Here is a 24,666-nt window from a genome sequence, read left to right as displayed (position 1 = left end):
TTCGCATACTATCAATGTCACGCAAAGAAAAGGAAAAAAAAAACCCCCAGACAAACAAATTTCAGATTTTTTTATTACTATTATTTGTGATTACATTGCATACTGTTTCTTGTTATAAAGTCTAAAATACATTGCATTTGACCGTTTGCTCAGATGCAATTAATCCTCTAGTGACATTCTGTCTTGATTGTCTTGGGCACAACCTGGCAGAGACATTTATCTTTACCTCTGAAGCATCGTTTTGTAAAGTGGATTCCAGGGGTGTCAAACTCATTTATGGTGCGGGCCACATTTTAATTAGCGTTTCACTTGGAGGGCTTTTATGACTGAAACCATATAAAGAAGTCAAGAATAACTGTTGTTTAAGTTACTATCATGAGGGGTTTGGTAACAAGAAAATGCTTAGAATATATCTCTTACTCATTATATATGAGAATTTAAAATTTTGGTTGACATTTTAGAAAGGACCATGGAAGTTGACATGTTTGAGCTGCTTTCGCGGGCCACATAAAATGATGTGGTGGGCCAGATCTGGCCCCCAGGCCTTGGGTTTGACACCTTGGTATAGTCAGTCATTTTCAAATAGAGGATAAACTGTTTTTAATATTGGTCATAATGTACACAAATATAATCTGTAAAGAAAAACAATCGATAACCTAGATAGGATTGCAAACCGCAAAGGATTGACTGCTTGCTGAAGAATGACGAAAACCATTCAACAAATAACAGTACAGAAACTCAGAAAAAGATTCATAAAAACAGACGTTTAAACATTTTTTGCTTCAGTTGCTGAGGAGTAGCATTCTGTCAGGGTAGGCAATGGCAAAATCCAATTTGACAGGCACAGATTCTAAAGAACAGTATGGGAGCAGAGTCACCCGGGCAACAGCGTTTAGAAACAGAACAGTTGTTCACATATTTTTTTTCTGCGTTGCATTGTGAGTACATACTACAGTGTCTATATTGAAACAAATCAATAAGAGATCTGAAAGAATCCTCAAATTGCGGACGGGGGGGGGGGGGGGTATTGGGATGAGCAAAAACAACAGAAACTTTGGGTTACTTCATAAGAATAAATTTTTTCACCGGGTGATTGTATAAACAGATAAGTCGTTGGTAGTTATGCATTGGTGTGCGTCAGAATCATTTTATGACTTTCAAAATATGCGAACATTATACATTTTAAGTTATATCTACAAGATATATATTAATTTGAATTTTTACACTATGTTCGTGTAATCAGGAAATGTAAATTGCATCAACTGGGGAAAAAAGGTCATAGGGAAACATAATATATCTGGCATCTTCCTCATGCATTTAAAAATGCAGAGTGATTCAAAGAATAATTCAATTCATTTGCTTGAGTATGTTTGTAAGTTAAAATTAAAAAAATATATATTTAAACCTGGGACAAAATTATCAATTTGTCAAAACTGAGCTCTCTTTGGACCATGGTACAAAAAAAAAAAACACTGTTATAAACACACAAATTGTTCATGTCTCTACATAACATTTTTGACCCGATTCCAAAAAATCTCAGTGGTGGCATACTGCTCAATACAATGAAGACACATTACGGCATTGCATAGAAAAGTAGCACCAATTTTTAGGTGAGATGATTTCTATTGAGGGGAGTTTCAATATACGACACTTGAATATTTGCTGTCTTGCAAATATTCTTTAGAAAATCATCAAAATCAGGATGTACAACAGGAGTGTGACCTTCTTTCGAGAACATTTCTGTTTTTAGCTCAGCCAAGATCTCCTGCTTCCCCTCAAGTCATCTGGCGCCCCTCAGGAGGTGCACCACATGCTTTGAAAACATCCACTATTTATATTTGTCCAATCATGTTTTGAGAGATGTTAAAGGTTGGATGCTCAGTAACTTTTCAATCAGTGACAACCACATCACTATTCTCAATCCCAATGAACACTCAGAACATCAGATTAGGTGAGGTCGGGGGTCGGCAACCCGCGGCTCCAGAGCCGCATGCGGCTCTTTAGCGCCGCCCTTGTGGCTCCCTGGAGCTTTTTCAAAAATGTTTGAAAATGGAAAAAGATGGAGGCAAATATATATATATATATATATATATATATATATATACAGTATATATATTTTTTTCTCCATATGGTTTCTGTCGGAGGACAAACATGACACAAACATTCTTAATGGTTTTCAATGCTGTAAAAATGTGTCAAATATATATTAAATTGAAACCTTTATGTCAACCAAGATTTGCGTCATAGCCTGAGACACACGTTTCTATTAGCGGGGCAGGATGCCAGGCAGGTGGCTGTTGTTAACCACCCCCCCCCCCAAAAAAAAAACACTGTTTCATGTACAATTCCCTGAGGGTACTGGCAAAGAATGGGAAGATGGAGTGCCGAGAGAAGCATTTGAAAACGGGACACATGAGCTACGATAGTTAACATGCTGCAAAAGTGTGTCCCAGTCATGTCTCGACGAAGGCAGGGAGTGATTTTCACAAACTCGTGTCTACTTAATTTTTCTGTTTCGTTCATCTTAGTTGTTGTGGTTGTTGCTCACAATGGCTGGTTGATCAAAAAGTAGATTTTCGGTCAAAAAAGGTCGGGCCCCCTGCTCTACTGGATGACTACAGGGGGAAAAAAATCATTGAATCGTGAAGGCTCATTGTGTATTTGTAGCCAACGTAGTCATTTTGATCGTCGGCTAATACAGCTCATATACAGTAGATACATACAGCGTGTGCTGCCTTCATTGTAAGGCTTAACATTTTTTGCAGCTCCAGACATATTTGGGGGGTTTTTTGGTCCAAATTGGCTTTTTCAACATTTTGGGTTGCCGACCCCGGAGTTAGGTGATGATGCCTCTATGACATCTGCCATTTAAAATGAATCAATCAAGCTCTGTATCCAGAATTGGAAGCACAAGGCCATGTAAGAAAGACGGAAGATGGAATTATTAGCAACAGAGAATTGTTTGCCATGAATAACTCAAATAATGAAACCAAATGAGTGCCTCTGATCTACAGTATTGTTTCTGTATAAAAACCTGAGGAAATGGCTTATGAAATAAAAGTTAGACAAAAGTATTAATCAGTATAGACATGGGGAAAAATGGTTGGTAAAAAGTAACTGGAAGCTGATGAAAGTCGTAACTTAAAAAAAAAAAAAAGGAAGGAAGAAAAGTAAATTAACCAGTGAAAATCAGACAGTGCTTTTGATTTGTGGTTCAACCAAATTCTTTAAAACAAAAAACCTAAAGAGACAGGTCTGAACAAAAAAGATGGTTCCTTAAACTTAATATTTTGTTCCAAAACCTTTTGAGGCAATCACTGCAATCCAACAATTTTTGTAACTTTCTGCTAAGACTTGTGCAGCTGTCAGCAGCACCTGTCACCTGTCAGGTGTTGTGGCTCACTCTTGATGAGCAAACTGCTCCAGTTGTCTCAGGTTTGAAGAGTCCTTTCTCCAGATGGCATGTTTCAACTCCTTCAACAGATATTTGCTCATGAAGTGTGAGCCAAAATACCTTCTACTGGGGGTGCAGATATCTCATTTGGAAGTTACAAAAATCATTTGCAGCTTCAAAAGCTTGGGCAACAGAATATTAAGTTCAAGATACAGTGATCCCTCGCTACATCGCACTACGTTTATCGTGGCTTCACTTCATCGCGTTTTTTTCTCCAAAGTCCTGTATTCAGAAAAAAATGCCAAATGACTCAGAGGTTTTGTACATGACTGTACGCATGACTGGTTACCGGCGCGACATCGACCAACGACAGCGCAAGTGGATTTATCTTGTGAGCTGATTGGCTGCGCATCTTCGGAGCCCGGCCCATCACCTTCCCTTGTGTCTCGTCATGCTGTTGACTCTGATCAGTGTCTCGTCACTCTCTGATCAGTGTCTTGTCACGCTGTACCATCATTTTTGTGCAGGCGTGTTTCTTGAGCTTTTTTAGTACAATAATTCTGTCGAACCACAATTCAAAAGCAATATCTGATTTTTGCTGGTTAATTTTCATGAATTTTTCATATATTACATTTGTCTTGTTAGATTCCAGTTATTTCTGTGACACTGCGGGGGTTTTCCTTTCGTTAACAGTGGGGTACCCAATTCTATCCATGAAATACTTAGTAACAATGAATGAAAGGAGGTGGACTTGAAATTTGAAGTATGAACATGAGTGTGAATGGTTTGTTTCTATGCGTTTGGCTGGTGATCAGTTCAGAGTACCCTGCTTCTTGCCCAAGGTCAGCTAGGATCGGCTCCAGCTCACCTGACACCCTCTTGGTGTGAAGCCATACAGAAAATGGATGGATGCAAGTAAAGGAGGTAATACATGGTCATACTAACAAACATCATAAAAAGCTCACGTCAAATGTGACGCAAGAAAGTCGTGATAAGAGGCAAATTAATAAAAACATCATTTGAATGCCACAATAAAAGTAATACTGTTGGTGCGAGTTTTAAAGCGTTATCAACCAACCGCCCCGCCACCTTCCCCATATTGTTCATGAATAAAAAAAGTGACTAAACTACAAGACAGCATGGACATGTGCAAGAAGCCAGAAGCATGAGGAAGACAAACACACACCAACACATATCTTTGCTTTGATTGCATACAGTAAGTCTCTGCGGGCGTAACTGCATACTGATTCGAACAGTCTCGTCACTTTCTGATCAAAACAAAAAAAAACTTTCATCAAACAAATGAAAAGGACACTGGAAGGCTGCTCTGCAATGTGAGCCAATTATGAATACATTATTTAGTGGTTACTCATCAGGCCTCCACTGTTCATTGATTGTCTAAAATGCTTCTCCTAACCGGCGGCCCGGTAGTCAAGTGGTTAGCACGTCGGCTTCACAGTGCAGAGGTACCGGGTTCAATTCCAGCTCCGGCCTCCCTGTGTGGAGTTTGCATGTTCTCCCCGGGCCTGCGTGGGTTTTCTCCGGGTGCTCCGGTTTCCTCCCACGTTCCAAAAAAAACATGCATGGCAGGCTGATTGAACACTCTAAATTGTCCCTAGGTGTGAGTGTGAGCGTGCATGGTTGTTCGTCTCTGTGTGCCCTGCGATTGGCTGGCAACTGGTTCAGGGTGTCCCCCGCCTACTGCCCGAAGACGGCTGGGATAGGCTCCAGCACCCCCCGCGACCCTAGTGAGGATTAAGCGGTTCGGAAAATGGATGGATGGATGGCTTCTCCTAACCTTTGGTACGATGAGGTCAGAAAACCATTCACCTCATGTTGGGTCATTCTCTCCTGTTTGCGTGCAAGTCTGTTATTAGGCACCTGAACTTACGCACTTTCATCAACACAGATTCTCCTGCCCACATTTCAGACAACACACTCACGTGGGAAAATTGGGAATGAATGCGGAACCGCCAAAGCGGTGTGATTCAATGACAGCTGAGGCTGCGTGGAAACCCTGGAATGTGTAATTTTCCTCCGATTTGAGAATGTCATGGAAAATCTGTGACATACAAAAGGACATTTCCAATGTGAAAAGATCTTTTAGTGAACGCGTATTCAGCCAGTCAGGACATGTGGACCGTTCCAATGACACTTCTGCTTGGAAGGAGAGAATGTTTTTTTTTGTTTTGTATTTTTTTAATTCTGTATATGATAATTCCAATAAAACTATTTACTCAAGTAATTTAATTCATGTTATGCTTATGTATGACTCAATGCATGTTTGGGGCTTTATCAATTTAAAAAAAGGCAATGTTCCTGCCGTACTCCAGATCAGCGGTCTCCAACTTTTTTTGAGACACAGACCGGATTCACTTAGATATATTTAGACATCTTTTGATATATAGACAATGAAATCAAAAGTGTTGTGAGTGACTGGCTATCAGTCCAAAGATTTTTACGCGGAGGGAATATGGAAGCTTGTGCACAGTGCTGGGAGACAATGTTGAATATTCTAAAAAAGTAAGCTTCTATCTGTATTAGAAGTGCTGATACCGAAAAATTCACCTTATTTCTTGAGTGACCCTCATATATTTACTAATTTGCTCCTATGCAAGCTGATCAACTCAAAATATTTCTTTGGTCTGTCTGAGCACCTACACCGACCGAATGGCTGAGGATCCCTGCTCAACATGATTTCAGTCATGAGCACTGGTTGGGGGGGGTGGGGGGGGGGGGTCTGGTCTGTTTGGAGAGCTGAGCCTTCATATCAACATACAGTAGATATATGCCAAATGTTGGCATTACTGCATGAGACTACAATATGAAATATAAAGAAAGAAACAACAGAAAATGAGAAAAAATTATGGGGTTTCCATCAAACCTTTCAAAAAACGGTAAGCAAATTTCATAAAAACGCGCAAAATGTGATTTATGCCGTTTCCATTTGTTACTGTGTTACGACTATTGAGAAGAGAGGAGACTACGCCATGAGATGACATCGGACCGAGTGTAGCTCTGCCACAAGCCACTTGGCTGACTCTCAACAAAAGTGATCATGGAAAGATTGCTGCTCGAGTTTTTGTGGTTTGGATGAGCTCTGTTCACAGTTGTGTACAAGTATGTTCTACAGACTCCGAAGTGTGTAAAAGTGCAAAAAGTGCTTAAGTTGAGTAGTGAATACACACAAAGTCAGGTTTTAGAGGAAATGCCCACATTTTAGAGTGCTCCGACCAGAGTGCGTATAATATTTGGCTGGAGGGTTGCATGAAGGGCAGACATTAGTCAATGGGAGAATCTGCGCAGTCAAAAAAGTGTGCAACCGTGTGCCTTTTTGCTCTCATGATCATGGGAGACGATAGCCCAGAGTGTCCAAATCAGGGGTCTCGAAGTCCAGTCTCAGGGAGCCCCTATCCAGCCTGTTTTTTTGTTTCCCAAGCCACCAGATTCAGCAAGCTTTGTACCCTCATTTGAATCATGTGTGTCAGAGCTCGGGAAAGACCAAAAACAGGGCTTCCGAGGACCGGACTTGGAGACCCAAAGGCTCAAATAATCACAAAACAATCACTGGAATGATTTTTTAAAAAAAGTACCACTTTAAGACTCGATCTAGCAATAAAGCTGTTGTGGGAAAGAAAGAAGAAAATTGAAGTAAAGGCACATTTTTATGAGAGGAGAGAGTGATAATGGGATTCATGCCTGCGATGTCAGGTCCAAAGGTTCTGTGAAACTGTGAAGATTTGGAAAGATATCACTGTCCGGGGAAATTTGTCCAAGGTGTGTCGGGGCTCTTTGGTGAAGAGTTCTCTCACATTGATGTGACTTTATGTGAGCAGACCCATACGAGTGAGCTTGGCTGAAAGGAAAGCATGGAGGACAAACACAACCGGCTTTGGACCAGAGTGGAGGTCAAATACCTAATCGAAGAAAAGGACAGAAAATGGGAGAAAGGTTACTTGCAGTTGATTGTGGATTAATGTTAACTGTTTATGTTATGTTTTTGTTAAGAAACCTGCAATGGGACTACATCTGAAAAGTAGCATTTATGCTAAGTCCTGCGCATTTACACTGTTTATTCTTGTATTGATTAATGTGCACTGTCCCAATGAAATAAATAAATGAATAAATAATGGCCTCCCGGACATTTCCATTGTGTTAATAATGATTTACTGAGTGAGTTGCAACTTGCAAGTATGCCTTTTTGCTCATTGCTTATTGAATTATTATACATATTTTTTGTATTATTTGCATTATCAGAAAAGAAAATCGGGCGGCCCGGTGGTCCAGTGGTTAGCGCGTTACCGGGTTCAATTCAAGCTCTGGCCTCCCCGGGCCTGAGTGGGCACATTCCAAAAAACATGCATGGCAGGCTGATTGAACACTCCAAATTGGCCCTAGGTGTAAGTGTGAGCGCGGGTGGCTGTTCATCTCTGTGTGCCCTGCGACTGGCCTGCACTCGGTTCAGGGTGTCCCCCGCCTACTGCCTGAAGACAGCTAGGATAGGCTCCAGGACCCCCCGCGACCCTTATGAGGAGAACGTGGATTGGAAAATGTTTGGATGGATAAGACAATCAACAACAGTTTCTAATTTTCAACGCTGACCTGGAATAAAGCATTCAGCTTCAAGAAATTTAAGTGCCTTGACTTTTCTTGGGCAACTCGTACTCCCCACAGTGACTAGGATAAATAATTGTAATTTGATTCTAGATTTGGAAATAATAACATGTTAAGAGTACTCATTCCTCTGAAAAAGACATGTTGGTAACTGGCATCACAGGTCAAAATTTACCATTTCTCCCTCAGGACCCCCAAAATCAAGGTAAAGGTGGCGTATTCCATCGTCAGCAGACATTTTGAGTTTTTCATAAGGGTATCGGTACAGCACAGCGCCACTGGCTGGTTCGGCTGGCTCCTTCATCACAGTGAAGCCTTTCTCATAGTGCAGTGTCAGCCGGACATCTTGTCTGTTCAATGTGCATCCTGGGGGGGAAGCATGCAAAGTGACCATTAGTTACAATTAGTGGATTTTAGTGAGTGGAAAGGTGAGCGAGATGTATGTAACTTGCAGTTTTTCTTCCATATACAGTATCTTGACTGAATGATACAAATATGCAGGTATTTGTGTGGGAATAGAAATTGGAGGAAGGTCAAAACTTTTGCACTGAGAGTAAATCTTCTGTTGGTTAAACCCGTGCTTCTTGTTTTTAGGTATAGCAGCGTAGATGGGTCAGAGATACTCCACAATCTTCAATGAAATAGCTTGAAACTGATTCAAGCATAAAAAAAAGAACTAAGGGAAATCAGGCAAACTATCTCAAGGCTTAGGTCCAACAGAATTGTTCTTAAAAAAACAAACAAACAAACAAACAACAGGTACGTAATGAAACTTGGCCGGATTGATTCCGCCCTCAACTGAAATTTGGTTTTACAATCTTTTGAGGCATTCACTGGCATTTAACGATTTCTGCAATTCAGAGTTGTGCACCTGTTGACAATTACTGGCATTTGAGCTCAAATCCTCATGAGAAGCTGCAACCCCAGAACCCAGTGCAGTGGTACCTCAACTTACGAAATGAAGTGGTTCCAGAAGAAATTTCTTAACCAGAACATTTTGTATGTAGAGACGCGTTTTCCATGTAAATGCCCTAATCCATTTCAAGCCCCCCAAAATTCAAACAGAAATGTTTTCTAAAGCATAAAAATGCATCAAAATATATAACAAATACATGTTACAATTAGATTATTGCACAATAAATAAAAGTTGTGCAAAATGTACAAAACAAAGAATAAAGAATGAAAATTATGGTCATTTAACTTAACTGCGTCCTCATCGTTTTTTTTGGGTTTCTTTTTTTGCCCTCTTCAGTTCATGTTCTCTCTCAGAAGTGGTTTTTGCCTGGCGTTTTGTCAAGAACTGATGCAAGGACGTTTGCTTTTGCCAGCTTTTAACAATCCTTCGAAAATGTCCAAGGCAAACATCAGTAGAGTGAGCGATCACCCGACTGGGTGATTCACATTTATGTAAAACTATCGGAACACCTCCTGGCCCGAGGGGCAAATGACGAGGACACTGCATAAACACATATTGATCTATCTAGTCACACACAGACAAATATGGTAGATGTCCCTCTTAGCCAATGGGATGACAGTATAATACTCAGTAATAGCCAATGGCAGGGCAGCTATAAGTATGAAGTACAAGTTCATCGTCAAATGTGCTGTATGTGGAACATAGGGCACAGATGAAATTTTCTCCCACTTAAACAGACAACAGACAACAAGAGTAAGTATGTTGCGTTCGGTGCTCGGAGCTGCGAGTTGCAACTCGTACTGTATTTTTACATTTCGTATCTTGAAATTTCTTTCATAACAAGCGGCAATATTTTCCTGTTGAGGCATTTCGTAACTTGAAAATTTCGTCTGAAGAGACGTTCGTAAGTAGAGGTACCACTGTATTTGTGTTTGGCAAGGTACCTGCAGCATGATCCACATACACAGATGTGCACACGAGTTGACAAGTTTAATTCAGCGACCACGGAAGAAAAAAAGGAAAAAAAAAAAAAAAAAAGAAAACAAATGTTTGTGGAGGCTCACATATGCTTCACAGTTGTTTGTTTTGATTTGGGGCTCAAAACGCATTTACCGTATTTTCACGACTATAAGGCGCCATTAAAAGTCTAAAATTTTCTCCAAAATGGACAGGACGCCTTATGATGCGGAGCGTCTTGTCTATGCGCTGAGTTCCAAAACCTGACTAACAGCCGACCCGCTGTTTATATAGAGAAAAGGCGGAAGTGACTGTGGACAGGCATGCGGCAAAGAAGTCGGCCAATCAGTGAAGGGTGGGCGTGTATATATACATATATGGAGAGAAAGAGAGCGAAAAGGCAGACGTGAGTGACAGGCATGCGGGGAAGAAGTCCGCCAATGAGTGAAGGGTGGGCGTGTAAGTGGACGCTAAAGGGACGCTACAAGCAGGTACCAACACCTGTATAGAGTGTACTGGCTATGTGCATTGTTGCAAAACAACTTCGGTTTTGGTTTCTAAGAACCCCCGAAAATAAATTCTACAAAGAGACACGCCTACGAAGCTCAGTTCAAACTTCAAGCCATCAGTTATGCTTTTGGCATGCGTGCCCATCTCACAGCAGCGGTGAAAAACCAAGTCAAGCAAATGAACTCTGAGCTTGCCGTTATTCCCGGAGGCTTGACTAAAGAACTCCAACCGCTGGACATCGGCATCAACCGGGCATTCAAAGTAAAGTTGCGAACGGCATGGGAACAATGAATGATCGATGGCAAACACAACTTTACAAAGAGTGAGAGGCAGCGCCGGGCGAGTTACGCCACAATTTGCGAATGGATTGTGGCTGCTTGGACGAACGTGTCTGCTTGCACTGTTGTTCGAGTTTTTGGCAAAGCCGCCATCATTTCTGTGGAGCCACATGGCAATGAGAGTGACTGACAACGAGAGGGAACACGGCGTTTTTGATGGATTACCAGTACTTGCACAATTGTTCAATTCTGATACAGAGGATGAGGACTTTGATGGATTTCTGGGTGATGATTGATCGAAAAACGTGAGTACATTGTACGATGGCTAAATAAAATACAACGGAACTCCGTTTTCCGTTGCCTTTTTAAAAACGTGTTTTTAGCTTGTATCCGTATGTCTTGGCATGCTACCGTATGCTACAAGCTAACGTGTTTTTAGCGTGTGCGCATGCATGCCGTATGTTTAAGCTGGCGTATGTTTTACCACTTTAAAATTGCGCCCAATAATACAGTGCGTTTTGTCTATGTGTAAAATACTGAAATAGCACCCATTAATGAGACTGCGCCCAACCATACGGTGCGTCGAATGGTCGTGAAAATACGGTACTTAATGTATACAGAATATGCATTTAATGTTACTTCCATATATCTGGCAATTGACTAACCACTTGTCAATCAATGGGGTAACAATGCCATATTTCAGTGCACTCAACTTCTTTCCACTGTTTATTAAATTAATAGTAATGATTATTGATTTATTATTTACCTGACTTCTTCACTGATATGTTCAATACCCTTCATGTTCTGTAAGCTGCCTCTCGTGAACAAACCTCAGATAAGCAGAATAAAATGAATGGATGGATCATTATGCAGTGGTGTGGGGCAAATCTTGAGGTAAAGATGAATGCAATCTATTTGGGAATAAGGCTTTCACAGGACAAAATCTGGAAAAAGTGAACCACTATAATTACTTTCGGGATGGGCTATACATCCAGACACAGCAACAAACCTTTCTAGAAGTGAATGGGTCAAGTATCATCTAAATGAATAAAATGCATAGTTTTCTCAATCACTATTATACATGAATACTACGACTGATCATCGAAAAGCAACATGGTTTCCAACGGACCCTGTGCTAATCTTCCATACTTAGTTTGGATAGACAACTCCTAATGTTCTCGTTTAGAATTTCATTTCCAGACAAAAATGTTCACACTCACCAATAGAGACTTCTTTGATGAGTTCTGCAGCTGAATGTGCACCTTGTACTAAGGCTCTTGTCCATGAAGACAGATCCCAGTGGGTCTCCACGCGAAAGATGTGTGATTCAATGCCTCGCCCTGTGCCGGTCCGAGTAGCAAAGACCAGGTCAGAACTCTGGGGAGGAGAGCCGCGGACACTGCCAGAACGCACCAGTCTGAATGGAGAGATACAAATAAAACCTGTCAGTTCTTTTTAGACAAAGAGCACCAATACTCCACTGACAGTGTTGTGTCCAAGGGCCGGCAACCCGAGGCCAAGGACTTGACTCCGAGGCCAAGGCCAAGGACTTGGAAAATTTTCCGAGGCAAGGTCATGGCCAAGGACTTGAGAAATTTTCCGAGGCCATGGCCAAGGACCAAGGACTTGCCTCCGAGGCCAAGGACCAAGGACCAAGGACTGATTTTGAAGCTGAGGCCTAGCCGAGGACATGTATAAAACAATGCTATCATACCACTTGGCAGGTCTTCATGATTTGCAACACCCCTCCATCATAACCCCTTGCACTCCCTAACGCTTGAATGAAGTGTTTTTATTCAAAGAGTAGAACAGTCACGGTACGTGTTATTTATACTGAGAAAAACAAAAATAAAAGCATATGATATACATTTATGAATTAATGTTTTAGTGCAGTAGTTTCTTAATATGAAGTAAATCATCACTCAACAGGCATGACATGGCACGGAACACAAGTTGAGAAATGACTTTGCATAGAAGTCAATCACTGAGTGCAGAAAAAGCGGTAATCTCTGCAGTGATAATTTTACAGTTTACCGGCAGCGAGTCCCAGGGACTCGCTGATCAGAAAAGTATGAGTCCCATTATGCATTGAGAGAGTCCCAAATTTCGAATTCTGAAACGGTCTACTTATTCAATTGCATATTATAATAACACAAACAACAACATATACATACAATTATAAACAAATACTGCAAAATTTTAAATAATTCAGTAGCAGGCCTGAGGATTTCGGAAATTTATGGTAACTGTTTTTCGGTTCCATCGGATTACCCAATGGGAAACCACGGTAACTAATGTTGGGTTCCGTAAACGTTCATCATGGGAACCCATTTTTCTATTTTGACTGATATTCATAATCAAGAATTCTGACACTCAAAAGTATAATGTTTCAAGGGTAAATGTTTGAAAACGATACATTAACAATGAACATTACATCAGCAGCTGTGTACTCCAGGTTTATTCCAAAAAATAAATGGATCAAAAACTGGTGTTAAACTATTTTTCGGTACCGTTAAAATGACGCCACGGAAACGACACGCTACCGGTAACGATTGTTACCGTGAAATCCTCAGGCTTGCCGTGGTTTTTGTTTGTTTGTTTGTTTTGACTGAGAAATGTTCTTGCGTCTCAAAAACACACATTATTTGCAAAATTATGCGTCTAGGACACGGGACGCAGAGGTACATCCCAGGTGAGTTGAGTGATACGCCCTTTGGACGATTCATACGAAAAATCAGACTGGCATTCCCATTTCTTAAATGTCGTAATTAGTAGACCTTTGTGAGTTTTTTTTTTTGCCGCCATCTCAAACTTTCATCCGCGTGATTCCTCAGTTTGCGGACTAAAATAACAACCCGCATGCGCACATAACGTCATCTGTTGTGTCCCCACCCCCCAACACTGAAAACAAAACAAAACGAAGGTAAATTAGAAGAAAGACACTCACACACCACACCACATCACAAACACACATACGGGCACAGTGAAATCGCGTTGATCACACAGTCGACTCGTGTGCGGTGACTTTTATGGTTAAACTATTTTTCGGTACCTTTAAAATGACGCCACGGAATTGACACGCTACCGGTAACGATTGTTACCGTGAAATCCTCAGGCTTGCCGTAGTTTTTGTTTGTTTGTTTGTTTTGACTGAGAAATGTTCTTGCGTCTCAAAAACGCACATTATTTGGAACTGTGCGTCCCGTGGGAAAATTATGCGTCTAGGACACGGGACGCAGAGGTAGCGAGATGGCTGAATCTCTAAACATTCTCTGAGTACTACTATTATTACCACTACCACTAATACTACATTAATTAATAGCGAAATATGCAACGACGATAAAAGTAGTGAACTGACTGTGCAAATTGCAAAACAAAATGAGGACTATATGGCGCTACATACAGTATAGCACAGGGCTAGAGTATATAGTGAATGACGGAATAGGGAATGGGCATTTGGACACAGCCATAGTCTCTCCAATGAGTCCTGGGTTTTCCCCTGGGGCCTATTCCCAGCGGGATGTTCCTGTAACATCTCATCAGGTGCCCTGGAGGCATCCTAATCAGATGGCACCTCATCTGGCTCTCAATGTGGAGGAGCAGCGGGTCGACTCTGAGCCCCTTCCAGATGACTGAGCTTCTCACTCTCTATCTACAGGAAAGCCCTGAAATCCTGCGGAAGAAACTTATTTTGGCCGCTGTATCCAGAATCTTGTTCTTTCGGTCACGACCATAGCTCATGACCATAGGTGAGGGTAAGAACGTATGTCAACTGATAAATTGAGAGCTTTGTTTTTTGGCTCTGCTGCTTCTTCACCATGATGGACCAATACAAAAGTTGCATAACTGCCTGTCTATCAACAGTCCCATTCTTTGATCAGTCATGAACAACAATATACATATATACAAATATATACAGTATATGCCAGTTTAGCGCGTTATTTTCGGCATTAATTTAAAAGAATTTTCACGGGATTAAAAGTTTTCTCGTGAGATTAACGCGGCACACGTCACAGCGGATGTTACGTTGCTCTATAAATAAACCAGAAACAAAACAACAAGCGCGCTGCACAGGTTCACACACATTTGTTTTGCCAGCCACAGCAGCGCGAGACACCGAAAACTGATACTTAAAGAGTTTATGAATGGAAAGTCATTTGTTAAACATTTGTTTGGAGCGCTGGGGAGCCCTTTCTTTAAAACCGCACAATAAACTAATAAAATATTAATTATTTTAACGGGCTCGATGTGTGCAAAGTCTCATTAAAATCAAAATTTGCTTATTAACCCCACTGGGTCATTTGGCTTGGAACAGCCCAATGCAACCTTACTGTCGGTCTCCTTATCTGTAATAGAAATTTTTATGTGATGATATGAACAATGAAGCAGTATGGTGAGTCAAATGATTGTTCCAAATTATCCTACCTTGTTGCCAGCAATGGGTGCGTGACCAAAGGCAACGCCCACGATTCTCTACCCCATGGCACAGACTCAAAGAGCAGAATGTCTTTTTCTGTAAGTGCCATGACAACGGGTCTGTGCTGCTGCCGTCCACCTTCCAGCTGGACCTAAGAATCATTAAACAAGATCAGCACGGTTTTGGAGATTTAATATTGCTTTACACCAGCATTTTCGAAACCAAAACGAGTCCCGGGTCACTATATATTGTTTTTGCCGAATGAGAGTACAGTAAATACCAGAAGCAGTAAGATTTTTCATGAAAAGGTTTTTTAATTTGATTTCTTGTTTGTGATGTTCTATTATCATCAATGTACAACATATAAAGTGTGTGAAAAAGTAAAAAGTGTGGCCCAACCTTTTTTGACCAAAGCTCTATTTTTCGATCAACCAGCCTCCCGGAATCGACCCGTGACCGCAAACACACGCACTTACACAGGCATGCCATAATGAACAACAGCCATAACGGCGGCTAAGATGAACGAGGCACGGGACACACTTTTGCAGCGTGTTAAAACTCTCGTAGCTGACGTGTACCGTTTTAAAATGCTTCTCTCTGCCCTTCAGATTCCCATTCTTTGCCAGTACCCTGGGTGAATTGGACATGAAACAATGTTTTTTTTTTCTACAACAGCCATCTGACTGACATCCCGCCATGCAAATAGAAAAACGTGTCGCAGGCTATGATGCAATTCCTCGTTGACAAAAATGTTGAAATTTAATATTCATTTTACACATTTTTACAGCATTGGAAAACATTTAGAATGTCTGGGTCATGTTTTTCCTTTTACAGAAACCACATTAAAACAAAAAATATATTTCCATCTCCCATCTTTTTCAATTTTAAACATTTTTGAAAATGATCCAGGGAGCCATTCGGGCAGCGCTAAAGAGTCGCATGCGGCTCCAGAGCCGCGTGTTGCCGACCCCCGGTCTAAACATCCGTCCATTGTCACAGCAACACGCTGTTTGCCAAGAAAATAACACTACTTTTCATGGTAAATAAATAACTAAATAAATAATACATAAATAAATACAGTGGTACCTCTACTTACTAAATTAATTGGTTCTGGAAACTAGTTTTTAATTTGATGTCTTCTTTTTTTTTTTTTTAAATGCAATTCGTCTGCCCCAGTATCATGGCAATTAAATGTGAAAGAACAAATTTGGGTTGTCTCTTTGTGATATCAAGATTGGTTTGATGAACTGAAATCCTTGTGTGTGATGAATATGCAAAGAACACTGTAATCAGGAAGGGGGCAACTATTTTTTCACAGCACCGTAACTTTGCATGCATGCCGGAGAAAGATGGCCCACAAACAGCCACCTGCCTGGCATTCCGCTCTGCTAATGGAAACATGTGTTGCAGGCTATGACGCAAATCTTCGTTGACAGAAATGTTGAAATGTAATATTTATTCGACATATTTTTACAGCACTGGAAAATGTTAAGAATGTTTGTCCTCCTATAGAAACCAGATTCAAACAAAAAATATATTTTCACTCCCCCATCTTTTTCCATTTTCAAACATTTTAATAAGCTCCAGGGAGCCACTAGGTGGCGCTAAAGAGCCGCATGCCGCTCCGGAGCCACGTGTTGCCGACCCCCGACCTAGGCCAACAAAAATTGGCAGCCAGTTATAGCACCCAGGGATTTACAAAAAAGTCCAATGCAGCCATATTCTAAATTGAATAGGAAGTGAGCTATGAATTTTTGAAAGTCAAATTTGGCCCATTTTTGCACATTTACACGGTTCATACTTTTGCACCATTGTACTAAGATTCATCTGATTGACTTCAAACTTTGGCAATACCATCTTAAGACCTGAGAAAACAACAGGGCAAAAAGATCTTGAGTTTTTGAAATACTGTACAGTACAAACATGGCAGGGACGGGGCATCAAAATGTTGTTGAATAATTATTTTGCCACAAAAGAGGAAATCCTTTCTAACTCCCAAGCACATGCTCCAAAAAAATCACAAACTTCCACGCATACAGTCATGGGTTGAAGACATCTATATGATAATATTCTGTTGTACATATAGGGGCACTAGGATTTTTTAATTCATTTTTTTTTATGTACTGCACAGAGCCCGTTGAATGAATCCAACTGAAAATTTGTCAGAAATGTCTCAAGAGATTGATCTTGCACAACACCGAAAATTTTTACTTTTCTGCGAAGGGCATGGCTAATACGGTGACGCAAAGTCTGATAATTCACCGTGCCAAACATTGCTGTAGCACGCCGTTGTTCCTCGCCTGATGTATTTCATATTTGCTCGGAAGTGTCTCCATGATGTTAAAACAGGAAATTTGTGGTTTTTAGCTTAATGCTGTTGTACTGGCAACGTCAATTTAGAGAGTCTAAAATTGCCAAAACACATGAAACTTTGCACACATATTAGGCCTGGCAAAACCACCTTTATTTCATAAATTTATTCTGGATTTTTCTTTAAAAATTTCCCATGAGCACTTCCTAGAAATTTGAAGCAATGCAGCCCGGGTTGTACGTTTCACCTCGATCTACGAAAATTTGGTGGTAAAATAACAGGCCAGGCGTCATGGTAGCCAACTGGTTAGCACATACGCCTCACGGCAGAGAGGTCATAAGTTTGAATCCGGCGCCGGCTTTTCTGTGTGGAGTTTGCATGTTCTCCACGCGCCTGCATGGGTTTTCTCCAGGTACTCCGGTTTCCTAAAATATTCAAAAAACATGCACGGTAGGTTCATTGAATTCTCTAAATTGTCCTTAGGTGTGACTGTGAGTGTGAATGATTGTCTATGTGTAGCCTGCAATTGGCTGGAAACCACTTCAGGGTGTACCCTGCCTACTGCCAGAAGACAGCTGGTATAGGCTCCAGCACGCTCGCGAGACTTGTGACGATAAGCAGATTGGAGAACGGATGGATGCAACAGGCAAAGTCCTTCAAAAGAAGTCTCTGTGAGCCATGTGGTCAATGTACCAGGAAGTCTGCCATTTTGAATTTACTTGAAAAACTTGACTCACATGATCATATATTCTCAGGATTTCTCACATTTGATGATAGTCCCGCTATGAAGACATCTACAGGGTCAGGCAAAATGATCTGACACGTTTGTAGGTTAAATAAAGAAACAAAAAATTGTTTTTATTTTCAAAAAATACATATAATGCCATTTTTTTTCCATCTAATGCCATTTTGCTTGGTGTCTGATAATGCCATTGATTTTTGTTTCTTTTTCAGTTGCTGCCATGAATTGGACGAGTGAGCATCGCACTTTCATTGTGGAAACGTTTATTAAAACAAACGAATCTGTAACTGCAACACAAAGAGCGTTCCGTTTGCACTTCAATCTTGGTCGACATGATCCCGTACCAGCTCGAAACACCATCTTCTTATGGGTTACCAACTTCAGAGCTACTGGATTTGCATTAAAACCAAAAATCAACCGGCCGACCTCACACCGCCAGAACTCCACTTCATCTTTAAAACATGATGAAACAGAATGGCATTATATGTACTTTTTGAAAATAAAAACACTTTTTTGTTTCTTTACTTTATTTGCCTTTTATTTAACCTACAAATGTATCAGATCATTTTGCCTGACCCTGTAGAATCATTTTTCATCTCAGTGAAAGTGCCAACTACTGGTTCAAGGAAATATGTTTTAATCTTTGATGTTTTTTCCCAGCGGATTAACAAGCTTTACCTAATATTTGCTCAAAAAGATTGTTTAGGCCTTCATGTTGTTGCCACACATTCTGTGACAAGGCGCAGTTCGCCATTAAACAACACTGATTTTGAGGGTTTAAACATGTACAACTCATGAAACACACATATTAGGCCTGGCAAAACCATCAATATTTTATTAGTTTATTGTGCAATTAAAAATGGCAAATGGTCAATTATATATCACTTTTCTACCTCGGGTCCTCAAGGCGCTTGAGTTACCTCATTCACCTGCTGATGATGCAGCATCAGGAACAACTGGGGGTTCAGTATTTTGCTCAAGGACACTTCGACATGGTCGTAATGGCCCGGAATCCAACTACCAACCCTTGGGTTGGGTAACGACCATTTTGCCACGTTTTAACAAAGCATTATCGGTTGTATGTTTCACCGAGAACTATGAACATTCGGTGGTATACAGTATGTAACTGCCCAAGACCTACAAAAAAGTCTTTTGGAAACATATGCTAAACCTAACAGGAAGTCCGCCATTTTGAACTTACTTTAAAATTTGGTGTCTCGTTGATAACAAAAGCTGCTATAACTTGACCCACATGATAATATCTTGTCAATATTTGACACATTTGATGAAAGTGGCCCTGAAGACATCTGCAATTTTATTTTTATCATCGTGGCAACACCACATATTGGCTGAAGAAAATATATGTTACCCCATATTTACTCAGAAGTCTGTTTAGGCCTTCATGATAGTGCAACAGTAAGTTTGTGAATTTTAACTAAAAGCTGTTGCCACGGCAAGGCGGTGTTTGCCAAGAAAACAACACTATTTTTACGGTTCTAAACATGCAGAAAAAACTAATGAAACTTTGCTAACACATCACGCCTGGCCACAGGATCAATATTTTATTAGATTCAACACCACCCCCTCCAAATCTTTTGTGAACATGTCACAAAGATTGACGAAATTCTGGAGATATTGTATATGTAACAGCCCAAGACATACAATTAAGTCTCCTGGAGCCATATGTTCGAGCTGGAAGTCGGCAATTTTGAATTTTCTTTCACATTTGGACCCATTTTTGGCCTTTTATAGTAGTCACGTTTTAAAAAAACATTATTTTGAAACTGTGGAACTGAGAACATTTGGAGCTACGGTCGAACCGCTTTTCACCCCTATAACGTTCACATTTCAAAGTCCTGATTTCACGCAATTCATTTTCCATTTGTCGATTTTGCTTACAACGAACACCTTTATTACATAAAATCCATTATAACGACCAGGTTTTTCCCACAAAAAATGCCTTCGTTACAATGAACTGTGCAAGTTAACAGCCACCGCGACCTCCCCTCTGTAGCTTAGCAATACTACGGATCGGCTTGTACATTGTTGTACTTCCAGAGGCACGGCGCGGTCCTGAGCACATGGTCTGAAAACATGTCTGGTGAATGGAAACAAATCTCGCCGTCTGAAGGCTAAAATTGTCTCTCAATTTCGAAAGGGAGTCTCCCAGATGAAGCTCAGCCGAGACTACTAATTGGAAAAGTCAACGATTTCAACAATCATACTGAATGGCAACAAAATCATGGCAGAGTTCGAGGCCAACAGATTGAAAGATGATCGTAGACGCAGCACATCCTGAACTGGAGAAGGCACTTTTCATTTGCCGACTGAATATTTTCAGAGATGGGTTAGGAACGCCACAGTTTGTTTCATGTCTTATAAAATAATTTCTTCATACTGTAATTGGCATGTTTATACCGTATTACATGTTCATGTTTTTTACATCTATAAATGTTCATAATGTATTATATTGTATATAGCTTAGCTGGCGGCCATTTAATTGGAAATGGTTACAACAAACAGCCATTATAATGTACAGATTCGTTATGTCCCACGAGGTACACTGTAATGAGGTTCGACTGTACATGTAACTGTCTGACAAAAAAAGTCTCTAAGCCAAATGCTGAATTTAACAGGAAGTTGGCCATTTTGAATTTTCTTTCAAATTCACACCTATTTTTGGCCTTTTACTGAGGTCGCATGTTAAAATAATTCTGCCTAAGGATTTTATCCGACTGCCTTAAAACTGTGGGTGTTTCATCTTAAGACGTTATCTGATTCACTTTTTCCAAATGACAGTCGCAGGCATGCTGGTGTCTATCCCAGCCATCGACGGGCAGTAAGCCTGAAATGATTGCCGGCAATTGCAGGGCACACATAAACAACCATTCGCGCTAACAATAACATCTGGGGACAATTCAAAAGCATTCAATTAACCTATATTGCACGTTTTTGGAATTAGGGATTTAACCAGAGTACCCGGCGAAAACCGACACAGGCATTGAGAGACCATGCAAACTCCACACAGGATAGCAGTGGCTACCCTTACTGGTTAGCATGCCAGCCTCACAGCGCAGATGTCTCACGACCGTAAAGCCCTGGAAACGAAATGGATATCACTTTGTATTTAAATTTTAGACTTTTAAAAAGAAAAATCATTCAAATTGCAATCGTCCTCCATTAAGCGCCTTCAGCTGGTCCAGAATGCCGCTGCCCACCTCTTGACTGGTACTCGTAAGAGGGAGCACATAACTCCTACTCTGGCATCCCTTCACTGGCTCCCCATTCATTTTAGAGTTATTTTCAAGATCCTCTTATTTGTTTTCAAATCTCTAAATGACCTCGCGCCACCTTACCTCTCTGAGCTCATCTGCCCCTACACACCTGCCCGGCGCCTCAGGTCTGCGGACCATACATTATGAGAAGTACCAAGAACTAAACTGAGGCTCAGAAGGGATCAAGCCTTTTCTGTTGCTGGTCCCTCTCTCTGGAATGACCTCCCACTGAACATTCGGCAAGCCTCCTCGCTGCCCATCTTCAAAACCCTCCTCAAAACTCACTTGTATTCTTTGGCATTCGACTCAGCATGACTTAGATTTGTTCTTGGTTCTACTGTTCGGTGCTTTCTACAGTCTTTGTGACCGATTTGTTTTACTGTTTATTGTGCATGTTAAATTGATCCATGTACAGCACTTTGTATGCAGCGATGGCTGTTCGAAAGTGCTCTATAAATACAATTGAGTTGAGTCAAAGGGAATGTAATTTCACTGTGCAGTTCTTGACACAAAAACCTTAAACTATTAATGACAGTTAACAAGTGAAAGTTTCTTTTCTATTTAAAGTGCATTATTCTCATCCAGATCTTCTTTCTGTGGTAAGCATTCAAAGATCAGCAGTGTGTAAAATATTGTGGAGTTTTTATTTGTTTCACCACCTGCTCAGCCAACCACCCGATGTGTTTCAGGTGAGGCTGTGGGGAGACCGAGGCAGAGGCTCCCAGGTAAGCATTGATGTGAGCCAGAGTCTGTAGGAGCAGGGCGGCAATATTGGTGTGGATGGCAGTGAACCAGGAGTTGGCAGTGGGGGCATCTTTACAGCGAAGTACCACTGTGTGTTGCCCATCAGGGGAATGGAGCTCCAACAGTCTGAAAATGAAGAAAGACAAAATATATTGGTTGGTGTTGGGCGAAATCTTGCATCTCCAAAACCATGACTTTTCAGGAAACAAACAACCCCCAGCCCCCCCAAAAAAGCATGTTTTTTCTTTTGAATTTACACCGCATTGTCAAACAGAGCAAGTAATTTTCAACACTTAATATTCATCAACAATTTGTAAAAATGACATGGGAACTGATAAAGAGTATTGGTTTGTGAATAAATAGGAATTTGACTTAATTTGGACATAAGAGGTTTTGATCCAACACCAGCAAATTAGGGCTGTCGAAATTAACGTGTTAATGTAATTCACTTTTCAAACCATTTTTACATCTTAATTGGTGTACTTAATTGACCTTGTGCTGCCTCTAGTGCAGTGGTTCTTAATTTTGTTAGAGGTACCGAACCCAACCAGTTCATATGCACATTCACGGAACCCTTCATTTGTGAAAAACAAGAATATGACTTTTTACAAATTCAAGACATAAAAAACACATTCATTAAAAACAAAAAAAAAGTAAATACAATTTAAAGACATAAGTATATATATTTTTTAATTTTACGACGTACTGTCACGACAGTCACATGGTGACTACTGAGCTAACTAAATTTCCCGCAGCACTGATTGGACAAATGTGATCATCTGCAGCCAGTGATGACCAAGCGGGCGTGTCATAACTAATTGACAAGTTGAGTCGGGTATGTCTTAGCCTCCATGGCAGAGGCTCCGTCGAACCCCTGAGACCGATTCACCGAACCCGTCGGGTTCGATCGAACCCAGGTTAAGAACCACTGCTCAAGTGTGTGTCGACATTGACCCCTTAGGCACAGTGTGGTGCATGCATGCGTTAGATTAAAGAGCAGGGAAAAAAAGTCCCAATTGAACTAGATTACTAGAACAGAAAAGAACAGAATAGGATGGATATTCATTCATTCACTCTCCCCTGCTTATCCGAGGTCATGTCACAGGGGCAGTTGCTGGAGAAGCCCAGACTATGAACAGAATCACTGACAAAGAGCAGTCTTGGTGGAGTCCACCCCTCATAGGAAACAAATCCGACTTACTGCCGGCAATGCAGCCCAAACTCTGACACCAGTTGACCAGGGATCGAACAGCCCTACTCAGGTGCCCTGTACACCATACTTCCGAAGCACCCCCCACAAGATCCCCAGGGGTACATGGTCAAATGCCTTGTCCAAGTCCACAAAGTACATGTAGATTGGTTGAGTGCACTCCCATTCATCCCCGAGGGCCCTGCCAAGGGTGTTGGTACCATAGCCAGGAAGAAAACCACACTGCTCCTCCTGAATCTGAGATTCACCTTCCCGACAAACCCTCCTCTCCAGCACCCCTAAATAGACCTTACCACGGATGCTGAGGAGTATGTTGCCCTGTAGTATGAACAGACCCTCCGGCTCCCCTCTCTTAAAATGGGGAACCACCACCCCAGTCGCCAATCCAGAGTACCCGATATGTCAATGCAATGTTTCAGAGGCACTTCAACCAGGACAACCCCACAACATCCAGTGTCTTTAGGAACTCTGGGCAGATCTCATATCCACCCGGGGGCCTTGCCACCGAGGAGCTTTTTAACCATGTCGGTGACATCAACCCCAGAGATAGGAAAGCCCACCTCAGAGACCCCAGACTCTGCCTCCTAATGGGAAGATCAATCGACCAGGAGGTAGGCCAGATTAAATAACTCAGACTTCCGGAGGTGCACGGTCCGGTTGTGCGACACATGGTATTGTATCTGGATGAGTTCAATGCACTGATGTTCATGAACTCATTCATATTTTGGGTGAATGTAAACTGAACAAAGTGTATTTTTGCTTCGTTAACAATTCTGTGAACAGGCTCATTCTGGGGCCACTGAACTGTTTTCGAATGACAGTTAATTTTTGCTCAAGAGTGCCAGGCTTTCTCTTGTTAGGCCATAAGGAGAAAAAGCTGGTTAAACACATTGTAAATGAGACCGGTGCATACATTATCAAAATAAGATGCATGGTTGGAGGTGGCAAATTTTTTTTAAAAAGCACGATGACACACCACTACGAGCACCCACAATCCCCATCCCAGCAAATAAGGTATCCACATGATAATAATAATAATAATAATAATAATCAAAGAGCGGATCAGGAGGAAAAAATCTGGAATTTTGCATAAGCTTTGCCTGCCCATTTTTAAAACAGGGTTCCCACTCTTTCACTTGCTTTTTATTTATGGACCTTTTAATGACTTTTGAGGACCAATTTAGCCATTTTTTAGGACTTTTTCTCCATTCAGCAGGGGGATTCACGGTGGATTTAATGCCCGCTCAGCAATACACGGGCTGAACAGAAAGCCACATATCACTGAGCTGGTGTTCAAA

The 24,666-nt window shown here is 41.1% G+C and overlaps 1 protein-coding gene across 1 annotated transcript in view; it reads right to left on the bottom strand.

Annotated features, from left to right (window-relative positions):
• Window positions 1-55: 55 nt before the first annotated feature.
• sntb2 (syntrophin, beta 2) overlaps window positions 56-24,666 on the bottom strand; it is a 42,237-nt gene continuing 17,626 nt past the window's right edge. The window contains exons 3-7 of the mRNA XM_086108608.1: window positions 22,074-22,284; window positions 15,095-15,237; window positions 11,890-12,086; window positions 8,184-8,374; window positions 56-7,311 (exon numbers count right to left, since the gene is read on the bottom strand). Coding sequence (XP_085964734.1) covers window positions 7,219-7,311; window positions 8,184-8,374; window positions 11,890-12,086; window positions 15,095-15,237; window positions 22,074-22,284 — 835 coding nt within the window. The 3' untranslated portion in view covers window positions 56-7,218. The remainder of the gene's footprint in view (window positions 7,312-8,183; window positions 8,375-11,889; window positions 12,087-15,094; window positions 15,238-22,073; window positions 22,285-24,666) is intronic.

This window comes from Hippocampus guttulatus, chromosome 4 (genome assembly GCF_054856545.1).
Source record: "Hippocampus guttulatus isolate MCC_2025c chromosome 4, RoL_Hgut_1.0, whole genome shotgun sequence".
In the NCBI taxonomy this organism is placed as follows: Eukaryota; Metazoa; Chordata; class Actinopteri; order Syngnathiformes; family Syngnathidae; genus Hippocampus; species Hippocampus guttulatus.
Note: the sequence above shows the minus strand (reverse complement) of the source record. Positions and strands in the feature narration are given on the sequence as shown.